The following is a 16354-nucleotide window of genomic DNA, read 5'->3' on the forward strand; positions in this document are numbered from 1 at the left end:
AGTGGACAAAAGGCCGCAATTTCCTTTCAGCATTACACAAAGAGCTGGCATGCTCTGTCCAAATGTATTTATGCCAATGCCAGGTCGGCCATTACATGTTCACTAGCCAGCGGAGGCAACACACTGGCCTTCATGAGCAAAGGCAGTGCATGTCTAGAGTATTGATTGTATGTACCCTCTATTCCCAGTGTCAAGTCAGTCTCCGAAGGCCCTAGGCCCCATCTGGCCCATCGTCGGACATGCGCATGGTAGTCATGAAGGCAAGGGGCAGTTACAGAGCACTGTTACTCCTCCAGTTGGACTGCTGACTCATCACATGGCGCACTGTGATCAGATGCATGAACGCGCATGGCTACTCCGTATGTAGGGTGTATGATATTGCAGGCTGCTGCAAAACAATGTGCACAATGTCATACAGCAACATATCGGACATAGCCTTGATGCTGTTAGCGGACGCCGACACAAACAATAGACAAATCTGTGGCTAGGGTACAGCTTATAGATCTCTGAGTCTAATAACCTTGGTTCACAGAGTCACCTGGTGGTCGCACTTCTCAGATTGGTTAAGGGCTTCTCAAGTAAGCATCAGGTATGGTTCACTGCGGTAGGCGGATGTACTCGAGTCCGGATTATGCACTTGAGCTTCTCACTTCGTCCATGAGGCGACGGCTTCCGGAGCAAGACGCGGGATCGTGACCTCCGAGACGGCCTAGAAAATTGAAAGACCCTGAAAGAAAACCTCTGGGGCTTCACCAACCATGATTCAATACGGCCCTCGGTCATTAATAGCTGTGTATACTTCTCTTTCATCCCCCTTTGGTCTTTTCTGGATCTTCTGATTTCTCCGCGGGGCTTGTAAAGGCAAAACCACAAGAGTAGATGTTTTGGGGTCTTTAAATTGAGAATCGATAGGTAAAAAAGTGCGAATTGGTCAACTTGCAAGTCAAAATAGGCGCCAAGCGAGGAATAATGAAAGTGACAATCACGCTCTCTCCACTCCAGCGCTGAATTGATACAGACTCGGAAAAGACAGGGGCACCAGAGGGCTGCCCAGCCTCAGTAACTCTGGCGGCGTCCGGGTAAGCTGGGCCGCTGGATAGAGCGATTCGCCCCAAGAATGAACACTTTGAAGGGCGAAAGCCAACCGAGGCAGCCCCGCCATGATCATTCATTCATCGAGTTATCCTGTCAGGCACCAGCTCGGCAAGACCTCGAAACCTTGCAGAGCGTTTAGAGAGATTTAGGCCGTAAGCGATCTGTCGCTCTGGTTCTGTTTGTTGCACAAGTAATTTGGTTTTCGTCACGTGGCTGTGCCACCAAGAAAGGGTGTCTGATGGCTGGAGAGTGAATTTGTGACAGCTGTAACTTGAATCTTGAATATGGAGCTTGTCGCGCTTCTGGCGGAAATAGTACGGAAACAGTACAAGAACTCAGGTATTATGAACTTATGATATAGTGGCGGGTGCGAGCGGCAAGATGAACCTGAGACATCGAGTCCGATTTATATATAGCAGCCATAAGACGCATAGACGGGAAAGACGAAAGCCATGAGGTATGTGTAACGGAGATGCTGGAATGGCTGTCGCACCAGCCGCCGTCAAAGAATCGAGATCCCACAGGCCTCTGCCCCGTATCATTGCTTAATTACAGCCATGCGCGCAGGAACTGATGTCACAGCTGTCTGATGCATAAGAAATAATAATAATGTATCTGGAGACTATGTTTGTCGACTATCACTCTACCAGGGAGTGCTTATTTGCGGCTAACTGTGCCGGTCCACATATAATTCCCACAGATCGAGATGGATAACCACGCATCTGTCTAGTTTACAGCTTACTCCGGGGTACAAATTACGTAGGAAGGGGATCCTCTTCAGCTCAACTCCACCGCGACCGCCGTCGCTAGAAGAGATGACGAACTCTCACGTTTCTTTATATCAATCACATAAAAGCCTAGAATGACAATACATAATAGTGTAAATAGTACTAGGCGCTACTAATTCCCACGACGTCAGGACGCTTCGCTGATTAGCTGCCCTTAGATTCGTTCGTTGCTGGAGAGCAAGGCAGATTACGGTAGCTCATCCTGAGGTCTTGGGCGTTTGGTCTCAACCAGAATTAGAAACATGTCTCTTACACAACGTGTCCAACTTCAACAATAAGACTGACCAACCTAGTTGTTAGCATTACATGCATATCCTCGTGTCGCTGTTCTGCCTCGATCTCAAACCTTTCCAGTTGGAAGCGCTGCTTGCTTACATTATCTGACTCTGGAGATCCGCCCCCATTCAACTCCCACATCATCCCCCGATCGCCCTTTGCTAGACTACCCTTTTTAGCGTCGGCTGGTCGCTCTCTCACGCCTTCTTGCTCCGCAGTTTGTATCCTGTCACCCCTCACCCCATTCGACCGGCCCTGGCGAGACGTTGCTCTTCCACAGCTGGACTCTGCTCGCAACTCTTCTCCGACCTCTCCCTAGTTTCGTCACCTGCGCCGCAACCCGTCACCTCCGTCCTCGGCAGCCTGCAGTCACTGCTCAGACCTTCGTCCAATCCCTAATCCTTCCCCGTCTGTCCCTTGAGTCCACCATCTGTTCTCGGTCCCCTCTGCGGACGTCACCAATCCTCGAGCAGCCCCAGTCGCTTTAAATCTATCGCACATTGCCCCTCTATCGCGCAAACAACAACAGCGACCTTCTTGGGCTGTAGGGTCAGTCTGTCGCTCACGGCTTTGTGTCAACTGGGCCTAAACATTTTCGACCGGCCAACGCCGCTCGCTCGAGTGAACAGCGTATGGTTTAGCCCGACGCATTCAACACAGTTCTTAGAAAATGGGGTCGTGTTTCAGTTCAGAGTCGGCAGGGGATGTGGAACAGAAGAAGAGAAGCCAGGCAATCGATCGGAGATTAGAAGAGGACTCGAGGCGTCTACGGCGGGAATGCAAGATTCTGCTACTCGGTACACTACAGCTCCTTTTTCGTTTGTTGGCTCTTAGCATCCGGCAATCTCTGGGTATCTTCAGCTAACAGATCTCTTTCATGATAGGATCCGGAGAGAGCGGTAAATCGACGATTGTCAAACAAATGAAGATTATCCATCAGAACGGATACACCGTCGAGGAGCTAGCGCTATACCGTCTCACAGTCTACAAAAACCTCCTCGAATGCGCGAAAGCCCTGATCGGAGCCTACCACCAATTCAATCTCGAACCGACGAGCCAGAAAGTCCGCGATCACATCGAGTTTCTCACCGATTACAATATCGACCCGGATCCCAATATACCGCTGGATCCCACAGTGGGAGACGCAATAACGTACATTTGGAACGATCCGTGCACGTCAACGGCACTTGAACGACAGAATGAGTTCTACTTGATGGACTCAGCGCCATAGTGAGGATCCCTTAAGCTTCCTCAATTTCTCCTGCTGAACGAGATTTTAGTTTTTTTGAGGAGGCGAAGCGCATAACAGCACCAGACTATATACCAAACGTCAATGATGTGCTGCGCGCAAGAACCAAGACAACGGGTATCTACGAAACACGATTCACTATGGGCCAATTGAGCATCCAGTATGGCAACTATTTACGTTTGGATTGCCGATCAGGACTAACTTCCAATTTAGTATGTTTGATGTCGGCGGCCAGCGCAGCGAGAGGAAAAAGTGGATTCACTGTTTCGAAAATGTCACGTCTATTATCTTCTGCGTGGCCTTGAGCGAGTACGATCAAGTGTTGTTAGAGGAAGGGAACCAGGTAAGTCTTCACTATGCGCAATATCCTTGCCTGGGCTAAACGCTGCGTGGTAGAACCGGATGATGGAGAGCCTGGTACTCTTCGACTCCGTCGTCAATTCTCGATGGTTCATGCGAACAAGCATCATCCTCTTCCTGAACAAAGTGGATCTCTTCCGGCAGAAGTTACCTCGCTCCCCATTAAGCAACTACTTTCCGGATTACTCAGGGGGAAATGATGTCAACCGAGCCGCGAAATACCTCCTTTGGAGGTTCAACCAGGTCAACAGAGCGCACCTGAATCTGTACCCTCAGTAAGTCTCCGCCAATGACCTTTCCTGCCTTGGTTATCTGACGAATCCCCTTTAGCTTGACTCAAGCTACCGACACAACGAATATTCGGCTAGTATTTGCCGCCGTGAAAGAGACTATTCTGCAAAACGCCCTTAAAGATTCAGGCATCCTGTGAACGACAATTGAGTCGCCGCCGCCTCCTCGAGCCCGACAGGCTCCGTCATAACGAACGCAACCGCATTTCTGCGTTCACTTCACATTCATAACTTGATGGCTTTACGTTCGCTCTCGATTTCTCTCTTTCTCCTTGCTCTATTCCCCTTCCTACGTTTTTTTGGCGGAGAGTTATCGGCGTTGCGGCATTTTGTTTTCCAACTACCCATTTCTTTGGCGCCGGGTCGGATCATGTTCATTGGTACTTCTAGCATGGTGGCTTTTTTGCTCTGCCTGATTCCTAATTCCTCACCTTAATCCTGTCGATATCGGGCGAGCGCGTGCTCCCACGCCGCTTGTCTGCATCGTTTTAGTCATTGACACGAGTTACCTTGTTCCTTATTTCTCCCCACCGAGTCCCCTATTGTTTTGGGATACATGAGCGCTATATTGTGATCTAAAAGTTGCAGACCTCGGCACTATACTTTGCATATATCCTGCGTGAGGGTTTCTGATATCCGGTCTTATTTACCCTGAGATTGTTTCTCCTGTTACTATTTTCCTACGTTCGGCCGTTCATGGTCAGTGTCTTTGTATCATGCCACCCTTGAGCAAGGGTTTCTTTAAATTTAATTTTCAGAATTGTAGTCTGCGATGATTCATGTTTTGTAAATCCACGTTTAGCTCTCACCGGCACCTACTGCATAATCGCTAAGAGGCTCTACTGACTAGTGGCGGATTCGAGTTAATAAAAAATTAAGGCAGTGGCGTTTATAAGGGGTTTCCGGTTGGCATTCGAGATCGAACCATATAGACCAGTGCCGGAGTGGTCAGAATTAGTATCGTCGCATATAGCGATTGCGTCATAGTAGTAGAGGGGCATTGGCTATCTCGAGGACCATGAGAATCAAGAAACACCATGCCATATGAGCTGCTCTATGCATGTATTCCCAGGCGGCCCGTAGCCACTAAACTCGGGCGCCCTGAGCACTTGACGGCTGATCCTCCGCAGTTGAGGGCAAGTCTAGACCCCCAGCTAGCCTCTTGCAAGCTTGAACCAGTCCGGAATGTAGAAACGGCCTTGAGCTCACCAACATCACTGCAGGTGCAGCCCAAGTGCCCGTGCTGACCTCGAATGCCCCTCCATGCGCTGTTTCGGTGCTTTCCATGATTTAATCCCAGCATCTCCGTCACGGGGTACAAAGACCAGGCCATAGCTCCTCCTTCTCCTCATCCTCATACCACTCCCCTCCCCCTCTTTCACTACCTTCCGTCCTCCCTCGCCTCTACCCTTCGCTTCATTCTGCCAATTCGCTTCTCAATTCACTATTGAAGCTTGCTGTGCCGTGCTCATTCATTTCCCCAACCGTTCGCATTGCATTTCTTTGTTCGCAGCACCCAGACCACCCATCTTCCCAGCTTGTGCTCAGCCCCATTGTGCAACCATCAGCAACCGGAGTCATGTCTGAAGGACGCCACGAAAGAAGGCCCTCGGTTGGAGCGCCGGTCTCGGATCTCCAAGGCCCGATTGGACCTGGTTTCAGTCGGCCTAAACACAAACGCAATTACACCGGCTTTGGAAAGGCGGAGATCAAGAGTGTTGAAGCCAGTATCCCTGAGACCTTGCGAGAGGCGTAAGTTGATCGGTTCTTGTCTCATCTGTGCGCATTGGCAGGCATAACTAACCCGGCCATTTTCTTAGATGGAAGAAACATGTAAGACATGACTGGCCATACCAGGACGCTCTCAAATGCTTCCTACGTAGCAAAGGCTAACGTGAACTCTAGTCCGCCTCTGGATTCACCAACAAGGATGACTTCGAGGTATGTCCGCTTCTCTTTCCCTAAGGCTGCAGCTTCGGGACTACGCTCACCTCAACAGCACGAACTCGTACGCCACGTCGAAACCACACTGGCACGCTCGCTGTACAATTGTGATGAGCTGTACGACCTATCGTCCCTTGCCCTATCTGGTTGCAAAATCCTGACTGGCTGTTAGGGCTGCCTATTCTGGAACCGCCTTGGCTTTTCGAGACCGTTTGATTATCGAGTGGAACAAAACCCAACAGAGACAAACCCTAAATGACCAGAAGCGAGTCTATTGTAAGACGAAAATCTCTCGTTAATTCGCTCAGGCTGACCTCTTATCTACAGATCTGTCGCTTGAGTTCCTGATGGGCAGAGCCCTCGATAACGCGATGCTCAATGTAGGCATGAAGGATGTTGCGAGAGGTACGAGTCGAGCCCTTACCAGGAGGGTTCTCATACTAAGCCATGCATAGAGGGTCTAAGCGATCTTGGTTTCCGCGTTGAGGACGTGATCAGCCAGGAGCACGATGCTGCCCTTGGTAATGGTGGTTTGGGTCGTCTAGCAGCATGCCTACTTGACAGTCTCGCAACACTCAACTACCCTGCTTGGGGGTATGGGCTCCGATACCGATACGGAATCTTCAAGCAGGAGATTGTGGACGGCTACCAGGTTGAAATCCCCGATTACTGGCTTGACTTCAATCCTTGGGAGTTCCCTCGTCATGAGATTACCGTCGACATTCAATTTTACGGCTGGGTGAAAACCTACCAGGATGAGAATGGAAAGACTGTACACTCCTGGCAGGACGGTGAGACGGTGCAAGCCGTGGCATACGATGTCCCTGTCCCCGGCTATGGCACTCGTACGACGAACAACCTGCGTTTATGGTCAAGCAAAGCAGCCAGCGGCGAGTTTGATTTCCAAAAGTTCAATGCCGGTGACTATGAGAGTGCAGTGGCAGATCAGCAACGCGCCGAAACGATCTCAGCTGTTCTGTACCCGAACGATAACCTGGATAGGGGCAAAGAGCTTCGGTTGAAGCAGCAGTACTTTTGGTGCGCTGCATCTCTGTTTGACATTGTAAGAAGGTTCAAGAAGACGGGTCGAGCCTGGAGCGAGTTTTCGGACCAAGTTGCCATCCAGCTCAACGATACCCACCCGACGCTGGCGATAGTTGAGCTGCACCGCATCCTCATTGACAAGGAAGGCCTTGAATGGGATGAGTCCTGGGAGATTGTGACCAACACTTTCGGCTATACCAATCATACCGTCCTACCAGAGGCCCTGGAAAAGTGGTCGGTCCCTCTCTTGCAAAACCTCCTTCCGCGACACCTGCAAATCATCTTCGAAATCAACCTATACTTCTTGCAATTCGTGGAGAAGAAGTTTCCTAACGATCGCGAGACCCTCTCGAGAGTCTCCATAATTGAGGAGTCACACCCCAAGATGGTCAGGATGGCTCATATAGCAGTCATTGGCTCGCATAAAGTCAACGGTGTCGCTGAACTGCACTCAGACCTGATCCAGTCTACCATCTTTAGAGACTTCGTGGCTATCTATGGCCCAGACAAGTTTATGAATGTCACCAACGGTGTCACTCCTCGCCGTTGGCTTCACCAGGCGAACCCTAGGCTGTCCGACCTGATCGCATCCAAGCTTGGAGGCTACGACTTCCTGACCGACTTGACCCTCCTAGACCAACTGGAAGCCTATGCAGATGACAAGGCGTTCCAGCAGGAATGGGTAGAGATCAAGACCTCGAACAAGCTACGGCTGGCCAAGCACATCAAAGAAAGCACTGGGTACAGCGTGAACCCCAACTCTTTGTTCGACGTCCAGGTAAAACGTATCCACGAATACAAGCGCCAACAACTCAACATTTTTGGCGTTATCCACCGCTACCTTAAGATCAAGTCTATGTCTGCTGAAGAGAAGAAGAAAGTCCAGCCCCGAGTCTCTATCTTTGGCGGCAAAGCGGCCCCAGGTTACTGGATGGCTAAAACAATCATCCATTTAATCAATGAGGTCTCATCGGTCGTCAACAACGACGCGGATGTGGGTGATCTTCTGAAAGTCATTTTCGTCGAAGACTATAATGTCAGCAAGGCAGAGATTATTTGCCCAGCCTCCGACATCAGTGAGCATATTTCCACAGCTGGCACGGAGGCAAGTGGAACCAGCAACATGAAGTTCGTCCTCAACGGCGGTCTCATTATCGGAACCTGCGATGGTGCTAATGTAGGTCACCATTTCCTTCCTTCCTGAGCTAAATTATCGCCTCGTATCCTCCTCCACTCTAGCCCTACCTGATCCTCCCTGATACCTTACTAACCACGAACAGATCGAAATTACCCGCGAAATCGGCGAACAAAACATCTTCCTGTTTGGCAATCTCGCTGAAGACGTCGAAGAGATCCGGCACAAGCACATGTACGGTGGCTTCACTCTTGACCCGCACCTCGCCCGCGTTTTCGACGCCATTCGATCCGGCACTTTCGGCGAGCCCTCGCATTTCTCTGCCTTACTTGGGTCCATTGCCGAGCACGGCGACTACTACCTTGTTTCAGACGATTTCAGCTCGTACGTTACCACACAGGAGATGGTCGACGAGGCGTACAAGGACCGTGAAGAGTGGGTGAACAAGAGCATCACTAGCGTTGCTAGGATGGGATTCTTTTCTACCGACCGGGTGGTCAATGAGTATGCCGAGAGTATCTGGAACGTAGAGCCATTGGCCGTCAAAGATTATTAGGGCCTTTAAACTCCGACAGCTGATGCATTTCCGCGCTGTGAGCGCGCATTTCACGACCTTGCGAATGTTTTCCTGTCTGTACTAATGCCAATTATCATAATGTCCGTATGGATTTGTTGTTTTATTCTTGTCAAGCCTCAAAGTTGTCATTTCTCGAGCGGTCCCTAGGTTCCAACATAGGTAGACCTAGCTAGTGCATCTACCTTACAAGAGATTGTCGCCATGCCCATGTGACCTTCGAAGTGATGCCTCATCAAACTCGTCTCACTGAAGTAAAAAGCGTCGCCACTCTAATAATGCAATGCATCATGCTACAGTGTACATATCTTGACACATAGGCTAGCTATATAGGTTACTCGTTGAGTCAGTTCCCTAGCCCTAAGGATCCCTGCCCATATCCATCCATCAATGGCAAGCTTGCACCACCGTCTACCCAGAAGTCAACTCATCCATTCTCTTCTCCAATTCTGGTACAGCCCTCAAGTGGAGATCAAGCTCTTCCTTCTCACTAGAGGCACAAGCACAATTAGCATGAACTCATCCCAACAAAATCGAAGGCAAGTAAAAGAAAAGAGGGGAACTTACTCTTCCAACTTCATCCTCTTCTCCCAGTCCAACCCGGTAAATACGTACCCGCCCTGCCCATCAAACTGCAGAATCATCTTATGGTACTTCCACAGACTCCGACGATGCGAGACCGTCATGAGTGTAGTCCCCAGCTTCTTCGCAGTCTCGTACATGACGCGCTCGATCTCAAGCGTCACGGACGACGTACACTCGTCCAGAATCGCGAACTTCGGACGGTGGTAGAAGAGCCGCGCCATTGCGATTCGCTGCTGTAGACCGATGGAGAGGACGTCGCGCCATTCCTCCTCTGCGTCCCACCCGTCTGGTCGGTCGACGACAGAGTGGATTTCAACTATGGAGAGGATCTCGTAGAGGTCCGCGTCTGTTATGCCCTTTGCGCGCATCTCGCGCACGCCGTCGGGGTATATGACCTGCTGCCGGAGCGTGCCGCGGGAGAGGTAGGGACGTTGCGGGATGTAGAAGATGTCGTCGAAGCGGGGCTTCTTTACGCGGCCGCCGTAAACGGGCCAGAGGCCGCCTAGGATGCGGAAGAGGGAGGATTTCCCGCAGCCGTTGGGGCCAACGATAAGGAGGTGGTCGCCTGGGTGGACAGTGAAGGAGAGTTTGCGGACGAGGACGTCGCCGTTGGGGGAGACGATGGGGACGTCGGTAAATTCGATGACGGAGCTTTCTTCGATGATGCCGCGGCCGGAGAGCACGGCGGCGTTTTCCTCTGTTGAGGCGGAGGAGACGAGTTTCTTTTCGAAGCGCCCGGCTAGTAGGTCGTCCATTACGTCCATTAGGGAGGAGACGCGTGCTGTGTAGCCTGCCAACTCGGAGATTTCCTTGTAAGAAAACATTAGGCGGCCGAAGGCGTCGGAGGAGGAGAGGAGCATTCGTCTGTTGGTGACAAAACCTTTTGTAACTGTTAGATCTGATTCAAGGGCCATCGCCCAGTAGTGGGGAAGCAGTATGGACTCACTTTCTGTGCGGTCGCCCATGGTTTGGGTAACTTGACCGGGAATCCGGAAGAATACCGGTACACTACACAGAATCAAGCCCAGTGCGCCCCAGAAGTATTTGATGACGAAGTCCTCCATGAGTCCGTGGTACAAGCGCCTGCGCAGGATGCGGTTCACATGCTTTATGAGGGTGAAATAGCCTTTGTCCAGGGTGTCCTTCTCTGCCTCGTGACCATGGTAAAGAGCAATTTCCTCACTATAGTCAATCAACCTTGAATGAAGGAACCTGAACTCTCCTTCTAAGCGAGCTTCATCAGCAACATATTTGCCGAATGGCGGCGTCAGTGCGCGCATGACATTAGCAGATATTTGAACCAGGAGACTCATAATGAAGAGACCCTCACCACCGACACTCTTCGAGAGCGAGTAGTTGTAGATCGCCATGTCGAGAATCGGTTTGGCCAGGTTAGAGTATAGCTCCGCCAGGCTATCAGAGAATCGGGATACGTCAACTGTGATGAGTTGATCGGGGTTCTTGACGCGGTCGTCTAGAGCCGAGATCGCATAAAAGGTCATATTCGACAAGTATTTCCCATGAATGTGGTCGGTCAGGCGCTTTCGGTAGCTGAGTGCAAGCTTGCACTGGTGATAGGAAAGCTATTTGAGGGAACAAATTAGCTACGCTGAACTCTGACAGCGACTGGCCTTAGCCCCCGGGACCCATGCTACTCACCATAGAATTCGTAAAGGTCGCTGGCACAGCAACAATCATCCACCACACCAGCCCAAGCAAGAAATCCTTCCCTTTCCCCCGTACCAAGTTGCTAACAAGCCGCCCGTCCAGCTCGGCAACGTACAGACTGAGCAGCGTCCGGAACACCAGGAAAACACTATGGCTCGTGAGCAGCCGCAGCTCCTTACTCCGCCAACCCGGGATCACAATCTTCAATAGGCGTGCTAAGTTCCTGACGAATTCACGGTTCACCCCGACTTTCCTGCGCGGGTTGTCCCCGCCATCGCCGAGACTACTTGTTCCTGGCTTTCTCCGCAGATCCACCTGGTGTTGTGAGGCAGCCTTCTGCTCAGAGATGGCATTATGTATCCGTTTAGCGAGGGCAGCGAAGAGAGCGAGATAGACAGTGCGGGAGATATTGGTGCGGTGGCGGAGGTATAGTGATGCTAGGCTAGAGAAGATCTGCCGTATCGAGCGTTCCTGGGGGAGGAGCCTCGATTGAGCAGCCATGGCGACAGAGTGGCCGCTCACACGAGAACGAGAATGACTTTATCCAGAGTCAACGTAAGGCGACATGTCCGTTCGTATTGCTTCTATGAAGGGATGCGATGTCGCCGGAGTTGATAGAGGAAGGTTGAGATGAGATTGCTGGAGAGCGCGTGATTGGCATGTGAAGGCGAACGGGCCTCTCCGCAAAGCTGGGGTGGGACTCCAGACTCCGTTGGAGCCGAGGTTCGCCAAGGACCAGGGTCGAGTTCGCCCATGATGTCACCAGACACCGTGTTTACGGCCCTGGCCGGGCTTAAGGCATGATTGTCGAATCTCGTTGGTTATAGATTATATACTCAAGCATCATAGAAACAGAGTGGCCTACATATTTCTCACACAAAACGAGATTACACCTATATAGGTACAGAAAACTGGAATAAAATAGGAATATGCTATGCCAGATATACACGCTAATGACCATGAAAGAAGCGGAAGACATGTACCGTAAAGGGTATATAAAAGATCAACAATACAGTGGCCGATACAATAGAAAAAAGAAGTGATAGATCATGAAGCAGATGGCCGTTCCCGACCGATATTGCTAGCCCTCGCCCTATTAGTGTCCGACACCGAGGGCGTCCTTCTACCGCTATTGATTTGGGCAGCAATCTGGCTTTGTCTGAATCTCTCGTAGGCTTCTGAGTCTTGTCGTTGAATCGCCCATAGTTCCTCGACCGTGGATCCCAGCTCCTGGAAAGCCTTGTCGGCACCCACGCTCTCAAAGTGAGAGCGAGTCTGTTCTTCATGTAAACGATCCAGCTTATCCCGCAGTGCTGCAAACTGCGACTCGTCCATCATTTCGGACGACTCTCCTTCCTCTGCCTGATCTAGGGGTAGGAAATCGCGACGTATGTTTTGTCCAAGACGGTGAACATGACCTTCTTCAGAGGTCATTGCACGAGAGTAGAGGGATGTAATGGAACTCGCCCGTGACAACCGGACAGCGTATTGCTCGCCATCATCATCGTCGACCATGGTCTCATTGTCAGCGGCAACGCCAGCCGACTGGAGATTACCAATACTGGTAGCAAGATAGCTGTCGTCTCCAGAATTCTGAGAGCTTGTGTCCTGGGTTGGCTTTGGAGGCTGTGGTATGATCCGCGTCTCCGGGTATTCATCTTCAAAGCGCTGGATCATTTTCTGGAGCGTAAAATCAAGGAATTGGAGACGTCCTAGATGAACAAATTAGCAGCGTCCTATTACGAGAGATACGAGTAAAGGCTTACTATAATTGTCATCATTGCCCGCACGATCCTCGCGCACAAGTGCCGACTCAATCCTGGTGCGTATGCCACGAGCCGACTCCAGAAGGTTCTTAGACATATCGCGGGGGCGTTTGGCAGCCAAGGACCTCGACTTTCGATGCCTGGGTGTTGTTGTCCCACTTGGAGGACCAGACAAATCTCCTGGCATATGTTGATCAAGGTTACCAAGACACACCCCAAGAGCTTTGACCACACCTGTACCCCCAATGACATAGTCCTCATCTGGAGCAAGCTCGTCGTCCTCGTCAAGGCCTTCATCAGCAGTTCCATTACCAACAATATGCTGAAGGATCTCAGGGATCGGGACCGTGGTCCGTGGTTGTGACGGGTCGATGTTCTCAGAGAGCTCTTCAATAGCTCCGCCTTCGAGATTGTGAAGACAGTATGCGACAATTTGAGATGCCAAGGCTTTGACAACTTCGTTATTTTCGGCACTTGGGTCTTCAATATCAACAGCTATGATAGTCCTTGATACGCGCACTGCGGCAAGCAAAGATGCATAGACGGCGCACGCTTCTTCCTGAGCTTCCGGGTCCGTCGCTGATGCAAGAGCAACAATGGCGGGATTCTCCAATATGCTCAAGTGGCTTAGGCTCCGGCATTCAGGGAGAATCTCGGCAAGAGCTATTGTATGATCAGAAGAGAGGTTGACATCAGCCAAATGGATGCGTTTCAAATTGGGCATCTTAGGCAGAAAGCGTCTAAAAGTCGATAGCGCATCCGGTAGTGTCGAAAACAGTGCAGGGTTATGTGAAAAGTCGATAAACCGAATGTTTGGCAGCTGCGTGAATGCTTGGAGCAGGGGGTAGATGATGGAGGGAGTCAAGGAACAATCTGCCAGACTCAGCGCGTAAAGAGGCAAGTGGCTCTCGATCGCATCTGTGATGAGGTCCAAATCTTCACCTATGGGATTCCCGCCCAGATCCAAGCCTTCGCATTTGCCGGATTCTAGATAACGGACAACATGTTGCAAGCCTTCTCGCGTCACTCCATTATTGGCCAAGCCTAGCCTCCTCAAACCAACAGTTGTGGCAGCCTCACAAATCCTCTTTACCTCGTCCATGGTCGGCTTGCACTCGCTTAATAGCAATTCCTCAAGATGATCGCCACCAAATCGATTTGAGAGAGAATTCGAAAACACGGCTGCCACGTCGATGTGAGTGGATGCGGGGGTGGGACTCATTCCCCGCGGAGGTAAGTTTGTAGCATCATTGAGAGAAATGGTTGCTTTCGGCAGTGGGATGCCTGAAAGATCAATGGCTTTTAAAGACTTGGCGAGATGAATGAACAGACTGATGTGGCGCCATCCTTCCGTGCCTATCTTTGAATTATCCTTAAGAGATAGTTTTTCCACGACAGTATATCTTTCAATCTTCTCCTTTGGTTGGACGTTGCCTCCGCTGTTTTTCCCACGCCTACGCCTCATTTGCTCCACAGTTTTGGTAGAAAGCAGAGCGGAAAGTATAGAACGAACGGCATCATCTGTCAGGGCGCATTTCTCAAGGATCAATTTTCGTACTGGTACAACAGCCAGCCAATCGCTGAATGTGGCCATGTCCTCAGAAGTCATGGGAAAGTTGGTGAGGTTCAGGACAGCGACAGTTCCAGGTGATTCGGCGAGCGTTGACGATGGCGACGAGATCTCATCAACTATTCGTTTGAGGACAGGGGTTTCACGCAATTGGCAACATCGTCGATAGATTCGGACAGGGTCCGTTGTCGGGTGGCTTTGCGCTCCAGGCCGGGTGCCGCCAGGTGCGGTGTTTTTAGGATCGCCCTCATGATCATCAGCTGTCAGCTGTAGCGGAATCGAGCCGTTTGCCTCCGCTAGTCTGCGTTTCCTCTCTTTCCGTTCGCGTCTCTCCTCTTCTGATCTCTTTTTCTTTTCTTGCTTTCGTGTGGGCTCCTTGGCCTCGCTCTTGGGGTTGTCCTTGTTTGCTGGTGTTGCAGGGGGGCTGCTCTTCGGGGAGCCGTTCTCCTGCGCTGGTGTCTCTTTCTCCGCCGTTGTAGGTTGTGAAAGTTTCAGTTCCGCCTCGTCTTTACTTTTCGATTTCGAGTTGGATCGTTTCGGTTTGTGACCGTTTAGCTCGATAACATGGCGTCGTGCTGTGCTCGGGCTTTCTTCATCATAGTCACGGGGGGCTATACCCGCAATTTCGACGTCAACGCAAAAGGCGACCCGCCGCAGCTTCGCCGGATTCAGGTTCGGAACTTTACATCGATCCCGTTCTTTATCAATATTCAATGTGCGACGCTCGCAAACCGCACCGTTTCCAGCAGCTGGTTTTCCTCCTCCAGAGCCAGATGAGGACAGCTTCCGGAACGCGCTCTGCAAGAACGACGGCCCTCGAGGCGAGCTAGAAGTGAAAGGCGTATTTTCGTCCTTTTTCTCCTCTTCCTTATCTTTTGGCGAATATGCTGCTCCGAACGGGTTATGCATGTCCAGTTTCGAGGCGGTAGGGCTTGCTTTTGGCGCTGTCGGGGATTTCATGTGAGATTGCGACGGAGGGGTAGAGCCAGAGGAGAACTTGGAACTGATACTTGAGATCCATGAGCCTCGCCTTCCTATCGATTTCGGTGCAGTCTTTGTAAATGAGTCTGACGACGGGATTGTTCCGTTGCTTGCGGTGGATTCGCCATTCCGACTTTCCTTGTCCGCCCGCGAGTTGGCATTCTGTACGTCCGGTTTTACCGACGTCGAGCGGGAGGGGGCATCTGGTGCGATTGGCGAAGTATTGTCCGGGGGAGGTTTTTCGGGTTTGGCTTGCTGTGCCGCCGTGGTGTCGGCGTCGTTGCCAAAGGATGAGGCGGATCTGCAGCGAGAAAGATTGTTGTCTGCCGGGGTTAGATTGCTCAAATGCGGAGAACCAGGGCGAGCAAGTCGTACCTTTTTGAGAATGATGGAGCCAGCTCACATCAACTGTCTCGACGCCCTCCATTTCGACGTCACTGGTATCGTAGATGGACTTGGATGAATGAGCGGGAGCGCCGAGCCACCAGATCCTATCAACTGACAGGCATAACCCCCAATCCGCGGCGGAATTGAGATGGCTCTGGATGCAGAAAGATCTACTGTCTGTATCGCAGCTGGTTGTACTTGCAGGGAAGACGAAGATCTCCTTGAGTGTCTAGTAGCAGTGGTGGTTGCGAAGTTCCATTCTGACAATGCGGCAGAACAATGCGAAAATCATAGTATGACGTTAGGACGGGGAGATGGCTATGGGTGGATGGCAGGAAGGAAGCACAGAGTGAGCAGGCCAGATAAAGATTAGAAATTCAAAGTGACCAGGGTCCAGATGAAAAAATATGGATGGAGACCAAAGAACGGTTTTTTGAACCACGGCAAGAGCGATATTTCTCAGCTCCTTCTGTGTCTTCTGGGACCTTCCTGGGACCGCACCAGAGGCACAAGTCTTGGTGGGCAGCAGACCGACAGAGTAGTCCGTACGGCGGTTACTAGCGTATTTTTCAGCATTAAGCTTCTTGGGTCATGGCCGTTGGAGTAGTCGATGTCTGATTCAAGACAACCTCTCAGGCGCTG

The 16354-nt window shown here is 51.1% G+C and overlaps 4 protein-coding genes across 4 annotated transcripts; 2 read left to right on the plus strand and 2 right to left on the minus strand.

Moving 5' to 3' along the window:
• Positions 1 to 2829: 2829 nt before the first annotated feature.
• Positions 2830 to 4198, plus strand: gpaB (guanine nucleotide-binding protein subunit alpha gpaB; the record flags this gene model as incomplete). Its single annotated transcript, XM_073727232.1, has 6 exons — positions 2830 to 2956; positions 3044 to 3389; positions 3440 to 3568; positions 3622 to 3751; positions 3805 to 4043; positions 4099 to 4198. 6 exons carry the CDS (start codon positions 2830 to 2832, stop codon positions 4196 to 4198), a joined length of 1071 nt encoding a protein of 356 aa, XP_073579071.1.
• Positions 4199 to 5514: 1316 nt separating this feature from the next.
• glpV (glycogen phosphorylase) lies at positions 5515 to 9028 on the plus strand. Its single transcript, XM_073734187.1, has 8 exons — positions 5515 to 5810; positions 5879 to 5891; positions 5964 to 5999; positions 6058 to 6119; positions 6175 to 6278; positions 6330 to 6407; positions 6458 to 8223; positions 8327 to 9028. The coding sequence occupies exons 1-8, from the start codon at positions 5638 to 5640 to the stop codon at positions 8735 to 8737; spliced, it is 2643 nt and encodes an 880-aa protein (XP_073579072.1). The 5' UTR covers positions 5515 to 5637; the 3' UTR covers positions 8738 to 9028.
• On the minus strand, positions 8952 to 11616 carry BDW74DRAFT_96684 (ATP-binding cassette long-chain fatty acid transporter PXA2). The gene is made up of 4 exons (XM_073734188.1): positions 11000 to 11616; positions 10287 to 10923; positions 9323 to 10220; positions 8952 to 9245 (listed from the first exon to the last, which is right to left on the minus strand). Exons 1-4 carry the CDS (start codon positions 11507 to 11509, stop codon positions 9167 to 9169), a joined length of 2124 nt encoding a protein of 707 aa, XP_073579073.1. The 5' UTR covers positions 11510 to 11616; the 3' UTR covers positions 8952 to 9166.
• A 212-nt stretch (positions 11617 to 11828) lies between these two features.
• Positions 11829 to 16146, minus strand: BDW74DRAFT_162142 (putative cell wall biogenesis protein Mhp1). Its single transcript, XM_073725898.1, has 3 exons — positions 15701 to 16146; positions 12775 to 15648; positions 11829 to 12720 (listed from the first exon to the last, which is right to left on the minus strand). The coding sequence occupies exons 1-3, from the start codon at positions 15750 to 15752 to the stop codon at positions 12056 to 12058; spliced, it is 3591 nt and encodes a 1196-aa protein (XP_073579074.1). The 5' UTR covers positions 15753 to 16146; the 3' UTR covers positions 11829 to 12055.
• Positions 16147 to 16354: the final 208 nt, after the last annotated feature.

The sequence above is a fragment of the Aspergillus multicolor genome (genome assembly GCF_047715735.1).
Source record: "Aspergillus multicolor strain CBS 133.54 unplaced genomic scaffold BDW74scaffold_39, whole genome shotgun sequence".
NCBI classification, from domain to species: Eukaryota; Fungi; Ascomycota; class Eurotiomycetes; order Eurotiales; family Aspergillaceae; genus Aspergillus; species Aspergillus multicolor.

Coding starts and splice junctions, on each gene's coding strand:
- glpV (XM_073734187.1), top strand. CDS start 5,638: ATGTCTGAAGGACGCCACGAAAGAAGGCCCTCGGTTGGAGCGCCGGTC. Junction 6,000..6,057: donor CCAACAAGGATGACTTCGAG/GTATGTCCGCTT, acceptor TCACCTCAACAG/CACGAACTCGTACGCCACGT. Junction 6,120..6,174: donor CTGTACAATTGTGATGAGCT/GTACGACCTATC, acceptor ACTGGCTGTTAG/GGCTGCCTATTCTGGAACCG.
- BDW74DRAFT_96684 (XM_073734188.1), bottom strand. CDS start 11,509: ATGGCTGCTCAATCGAGGCTCCTCCCCCAGGAACGCTCGATACGGCAG. Junction 10,924..10,999: donor CGACCTTTACGAATTCTATG/GTGAGTAGCATG, acceptor TCCCTCAAATAG/CTTTCCTATCACCAGTGCAA. Junction 10,221..10,286: donor CATGGGCGACCGCACAGAAA/GTGAGTCCATAC, acceptor CAGTTACAAAAG/GTTTTGTCACCAACAGACGA.
- BDW74DRAFT_162142 (XM_073725898.1), bottom strand. CDS start 15,752: ATGGAGGGCGTCGAGACAGTTGATGTGAGCTGGCTCCATCATTCTCAA. Junction 15,649..15,700: donor GCTCCATCATTCTCAAAAAG/GTACGACTTGCT, acceptor TAACCCCGGCAG/ACAACAATCTTTCTCGCTGC. Junction 12,721..12,774: donor GGGCAATGATGACAATTATA/GTAAGCCTTTAC, acceptor TTGTTCATCTAG/GACGTCTCCAATTCCTTGAT.